Genomic DNA, 6,000 nt, shown 5'->3' on the forward strand with positions numbered 1-6,000 from the left:
CCTGCCCTGGGTGTTAAGGCCTGGGGTGCACGGGCACACGGCCGCCCAGCGCTCCTGCCCAGCCCCTCCAGTTCGCTGGCGCCTCTGCCCTCTAGAGGCGCCCACTGGGGCCTCGTCTTTATTTCCCATTTTAAAAAATACATTTTTACTGATTTCAGAGAGGAAGGGAGAAGGAGAGAGACAGAAACATCGACGATGAGAAAGAACCATTGGGGGATCGAGCATGTGAAAGCTTATGGGGACACAGCCCTGGGCATGTGCCCTGACCGGGAATCGAACCCTGACCTCCTGGTTCATAGGTCGCTGCTCAACCCCTGAGCCACGCCGGCCGGGCATGATTATTTCCAATGTTTGAGCCTAACTGGGGCGCGGGAGCCAGAATAAACGGCGTGTCCTGACGGACGGCTTTCCCTTCCAGCTTCGCGGCGCCTGGACGGGGAGGACGGGGGTTCCGACCAGGACGGCAGGAAGGTAATGCGGCGCCTGGTCCCAGCGGCTTGTGCAGGAGAGCTCGGGCCTGTGGGTGCCTCCAGCCTGCAGCCTCGGCTCCTCCCCTTCGATGCTCCTGAGGGGTCCCTCGCGCCCGTGAAACAGGCACCAAATCCCAGAGCCGGTGGGCTCCTCCCTGCTGCCTCCTCTGACCTACGGGCCGGCCCAGCCCCTCCCGGGTCCCATCCTGTGCCCAGGCGGCCTGCTTACGGCTCTGTGACTGGCCGGTGTCTGAAACGAGAGGAGAGTGAGCCACAGGGCGCTCTCGGGCACCGGAGAGGATTGTTCTAGAATGGGCGTGGCAGGTGTTTTCAGTAAGAGGCCAGAGGAGACACCTTGGGCTTGGGGGCCACGCCAGCCCGAGGCGATGCATGAGGAGGGGCGAGGGGGCAGGGGAGGGCTGTGTCCCCACGCGCTTTCATCGCCAGCGGCCTGCGGGCAGGGCCTTCCTGCCCCGGGAGCTGCAGCCCCTTGTCCTTCAGGAGGGAGGTGTGTGTGGAAAGAGCCCCAGGCCGGCTCCCCCGCGTGAAGCCACTTGGGCCCTGGACCGCCCTGGGCCTCAGTTTCCCCATCTGTGACGCGGGCGGTGCCATCGCAGATGACCTGGAGGTCACGCGCCCTTGTGTTTCCCAGCAGAAGGGCAGCTGGCTGATTCTCCAGGGGAACGCAGACACGAGGACCAACTCGCCCGACCGAGACAGCCAGTCTCTGTCCCTCAGCAGCGGGGTCGACAGAGACCCTCTCCAGACGGGCCCGGGAGACGGCTTTTACTCACGTGAGTGGTTCTTCTGAGCGAGGTGCCATCCTGTGGCCCGAAACACCTCGCGGCAGAGGGGCCCCCGCACCACAGGCCGCTCCCCCAGGTCGAAGCCGTGCTCCTTAGAAAAGCGCAGGTGCAAACCCACAGGCCCTTCGTGCTTGCCCTTCCCTCGAAGCCGGAGCCACAAGCGGGTAGAGAGCCGCGCAGGGAAGGCCCCGGGCTCCAGGCTGGACTCGGGGCCATTTCCCTCCGGAGCAGACACGCACGGTCCGGGCAGCGGGGCCAGACTCGGAGTGGATGCGGCCTGTCCCAGACCCACGCTTGTCCTGAGCCAGGGACCGGGAGCCGGGACTTGGGGTCCCCAGGGAGTGCGGGCGGCAAGGTGACGGCACAAAGCCTGAGTAGGAGCCATCTGCAGAGGCAGGACCCTCCCGAGGGGCCTCGCTCCCAGGGGCTGTGTGCCGTAGAGCCGGGCTCTCGGGGGACCCGGCGTGGTCTCCGGGTCCCAGGGCCAGCTCGAGGCTTAGCGGGGAGCAGAGGCCGAGCAGGGACAGGTGTGGGCGCGAGAACACGGAAGAAAGATGCCGGCTTTGCCTGAGACAGTCCTGGGTTCAAGTCCCCACTCACCATGACCAGCCTCGTGGTGTGGCATTTCGCCTGTCGCTGGGCGTCAGTCCCATTGTGTGCCTGGCTGGTGTTTGAGCCCTGAAGGAGGTGCTATGTGTGCACAGCCGGGCGCATAGTAGGTGCTCAGCAAACAGACCGTCTCATCCTCGCCCTCATCCTCATGCTGGAGAGTGATCCGTGGGAGAGCGGGAGGGGCTTGGACATTATCGTTGCTAAAGAAAAACTCAAACGAAAGAAGGGTCATTGTTTTGTGTGGATTTGTAAGCAGGAGTCTTAGCACCCCCACCTCCTGGGGTGCAGCCGGTGCACAGGGCTGATGTCACCACGGGCAGGTCACCCCCAAATGTCCCCAGAGAGACTTGTCCCGGGAGGCGGCGTGCTTGTCCTGGAGCAGGTCTGGAAGGGGTACGGCAGCTGCCCGTCCCCCCAGCAGGCAGGTCGGGGGGTGCAGGGCTGGTCACAGGAGAGCCACAGGCAGACTCCCTCCCTGCTCCTGGCACCCAGGGCTGCAAGGGTGCAGGACTTGCACACAGGCCCTGGGCCGTTGGCGTAGACAGTGGGCCTTTCTGCTTCGAGCATTTTCCTGACAGTTGTGTCGGGAAGGTGGGGAGCCCCTGCCGCCCCCGCTCAGTAGCCCCATGGCAGCCCCTGCCCTGGGGGCAGCGTGGCACCAGCCCCGGGTCCAGAGCCCGCAGGAAACTGGGGGTGTGGGCGGTCTTCTTGGCTCCAGCCCTCCCCTGGCTGGGTGATAGGGGCCCTCCTCTGCGAGGCTGCTGGCATGCCCACCCCCCACTCTCCTCGCGGGAGGCCAGCTGCTTCCCCCAGGGGTTCCCTCTTATGCCTGTGGCTCGGGCTGGGGGGGAGGACACCTTCCTGTGTCGCTGGGCCCTGTGGGTGGGCCTGCGCTGCTCAGGGTCCCACCGTCCTAACCTTCAGGTCCTTCCTCTCTTGTGAGGTTCCCACGTGCCCCCTGGTGGTCAGCGGAGGCTGCCGGGCCAGGGTGAACAGATTGAGGAGCCCAGATCCTGCCTGCGAGCAGGGGGAGGAGGGGCGGGTCAGGGTGGCACTGGCTTGCTTCCCTGCCCCTGGGCCGCCTGAATGGCAGGCCTGCGTGCGAACAGGGAGGAGGGGTGGGTCAGGGTGGCAGGGGCTTGCTTCCCCGCCACTGGCTCTTCTTCCCCATCTGTGCGTGCCACAGCGAGGGGCAGGGCTGTTCGCCGTGTCCCACAGGTGGTGGGCCCCGCGAGGCCCGAGGCTGTGCCAGCTGTTTTGAGTGGCCTGTCACACACCTGCAGGGCTTGTCTGTCCCCTCCGCCCCTTGCCACCTCGTCACACCTGCACGTGCAGACACAGGTGGGAATGCGGCCGCTTCCCATGCAGGTGCCCTGGCCCGCAGGAGCCGACTGCCTATGCCGGAGCCAATGGCCTAAGTGGGGCGCTTCCTCCAGAGAATGCACGATGTGCGAGTGTGTGTGTGTGTGTGTGTGTGTGCGTGTGTGTGAGTGTGTGTGTGAGTGTGAGTGTATATGTGAGTGTATGAGTGTGTGTGTGAGTGTGTGTGTGAGTGAGTGTGTATGGGAGTGTGTGTGAGTGTGTGTGTGTGTGCGAGTGTTTCTGAGTGTGTGAGAGTGTGCATGAGTGTGTAAGTGTGTGCGAGTGTGTGTGTGCGTGTGTATGTGTGTGCGTGTGTGTGAGTCTGTGTGTGAGTGTGAGTGTATATGTGAGTGTATGAGTGTGTGTGTGAGTGTGTGTGTGAGTGAGTGTGTGTGAGTGTGTGTGTGTGTGTGTGTGTATGTGTGTGTGAGTGAGTGTGTGAGTGTGTGTGAGTGTGTGTGTGTGTGTGTGTGTGTGTGTGTGTGTGAGTGTGTCCACCCGCCACACTGATGCTCGCTTATGGTGACAGTGACATGACTCTGTCATCCGCTCGCCTCCGGCTGGCACTCTGACGTCCTGTGCTCTGAGTGGAGGCCACGGTACCAGCCTTTGCAGCTGTGACTTGACCTCTGTCCTGGTGACTCTGCCTTGCCTCCCACGTGCAGGAAGGTAGTGACGAGGGCCCGGCTGCTGGCCGCCTGGACCAGGCGTGCCTTGCTCCCCGCCATCCTCTGGAGAAATGTGGGCAGATGGGCAGCACGCACAGAGGGGTCTCCACCTCTTCTCAGGGTTCCTTTGAGCCCCCAAATGTGAGTTCATCGACACCAGTTCCACTGGCAAACCACTGTTACTAAGCAAAGCGTTTGCACAGAGCAGGGCCGCCCGCCTGCACCCCGGTCGCTTTCACCTGCAGCGCGTCCAAGGAGGGTAGGCCTGCGACATACAACACAGTGGGCGCTCAATAAATGTTTGTTGAATTGAGATGCGTTACATTCAACGGGTATTTATTGAGCACCCACTCTGTGCCAGACGCTGTGCGGGGCGCCAAGGGGGAGACTGAGGAGACGAGAGCAGCCCCTGCCTGGAGAAGCGTGCAGGGAGCCGGAGAGGCAGAGACGCTGGCGAGAGCAAGCACACGTGCATCCCGCCGCCGCCCACCAGGGTCCTCCTTGGGCTCCTGGGGGCCGGTCACAACCTCATCCCACCTGTGACATCATCAACACATCTCACCTGGGATTGACTCATCATTCAGTCATTCATCCATCTGTCCACCAGACATTTATTGAGCACCTACTATGTGCTGGACCTGGTGCTAGGCAGCGCAGAGGTGGCGGTGTGCAGGGCGCAGTCCCCATTCCCCATCAGTGAGAAGCCCATTGAGCAGCAGTGACAAACCAGAGTGACACCCCTCTCCTGAGCAGTGGGGCCTCCTCTGCACATTCATGATGGACAGCTGTGTGTCTGCCTTCTTGCCACGCACACGTGTGCTCGGGCTGCGTGTCATAGGCTGTATTGATGAGCTGGGTGCTGCACGGGGAAGGGGTAGCACTGATGTTTTGTTATAAGAAAAGGGTCTTGGCACTTACAAGAGGAGACGCAGGGCCCCCAGAGGAACTGAGGTGATGGGCCCCCTCTGGCCTGGACCCTGTGGGTGGGCCTGCGCTGCTCGGGGTCCCACCCTCCTAACCTTCAGGTCCTTCCTCTCTTTTGAGGTTCCCCCGTGCCCCTCTGGGTGGTCAGACTGGAGGCTGCTGGGCCAGGGTGGAAGGGATTGGGGAGCCCAGATAAGCAACATGGGCCCCTGGACGGTGTGGATGGCGGGACCACGTGTGAGCAGGGAGGAGGGTGGGGTGGGGGCAGGATGATGCGGGCGGAGGCACCTTTATGCAGAGGTCAGGAGCGAGCAAGGTGGGCTCTTTCTGCTGTGGCGCCTGCTAGGGGTGGACTGACGGGCCGGGAGCTCAGAGGAGGACTGGCCTGGAGACAGAGTCCCAGATGGGCCTGGGTTCATGGCAGGGGGTGGCCCGAGTCCCTGGACTTTCCTGTCATGTGCCTGATAAAACGTGTTCCTGAGTTCACATTACGTTCTCAACAGGGCCTAAGGCCCAGATGAGGTACTTCTCCTGATTCAGCCCAGCTACTCCCCGGGCCCCTCCCTTCCCCATCTTGCTCCAGCCCAGCTACTCCCCAGGCCCCTCTCTTCCCCATCTTGCTCCCAAGACCCCTCCCTTCCCCATCTCTGCAGAACCAGGACACTGGAGGAAGGAGAGAGGCGGTCAGGGCAAGGCACCAGGGATGGATAGCGCCATACAAGTGGAGTGGCCCCAGAAAGCTGGGAGGGGCAGCCAGCAGTGCTGTCAGCCTTCTTGCCACGCACACGCAGGGAGGGCAAGGCCTGGGGGAGCTGGAGGGCTTGGGTCCAGCAGCCCCAGTGTCCAGCGGGGGCCAGGAGGTTACCTGGAGAGAGACTTGGCCAGGTCTTTGTGCAAGGACTTGGCCTCCAACTGGATGGACAGAGTACCCTCTGGCCCCTCCCTGTGTTTGGCCCCCAGGGTGGTGGGAGCACCAGACGTCAGGAGAAGACCTTGGCCCAGGAAGAGCCACTACTGGCCCCTCACTGGGAGAGACACCCGAAGCCCAGGTGCAAGAGTGCAGCACCCCAAGAGCCGCTGCCACTCATGGGGTTGGCTAGGGACTCTACTTTTAGCCAAAATCCGTGTGCCCCACTGGTGCCCAGCAGGCTTGCCCCA

At 62.9% G+C, this 6,000-nt stretch overlaps 1 protein-coding gene across 4 annotated transcripts in view; it reads left to right on the plus strand.

Annotated features, from left to right (window-relative positions):
* LOC102417580 (actin-binding LIM protein 2) overlaps window positions 1-6,000 on the plus strand; it is a 51,520-nt gene that overhangs the window by 22,665 nt on the left and 22,855 nt on the right. For 3 of the 4 annotated variants that reach the window (XM_023747654.1, XM_023747655.1, XM_023747656.1), the window contains 2 exons: window positions 419-471; window positions 1,126-1,264. In XM_023747654.1, the coding sequence (XP_023603422.1) occupies window positions 419-471; window positions 1,126-1,264 (192 nt within the window). Of the gene's footprint in view, window positions 1-418; window positions 472-1,122; window positions 1,265-6,000 lie in introns of all 4 variants that reach the window. The other variant, XM_023747653.1, reaches the window with a different exon arrangement.

The sequence above is a fragment of the Myotis lucifugus genome, unplaced genomic scaffold, assembly GCF_000147115.1.
Source record: "Myotis lucifugus unplaced genomic scaffold, Myoluc2.0 scaffold_937, whole genome shotgun sequence".
NCBI lineage: Eukaryota > Metazoa > Chordata > Mammalia > Chiroptera > Vespertilionidae > Myotis > Myotis lucifugus.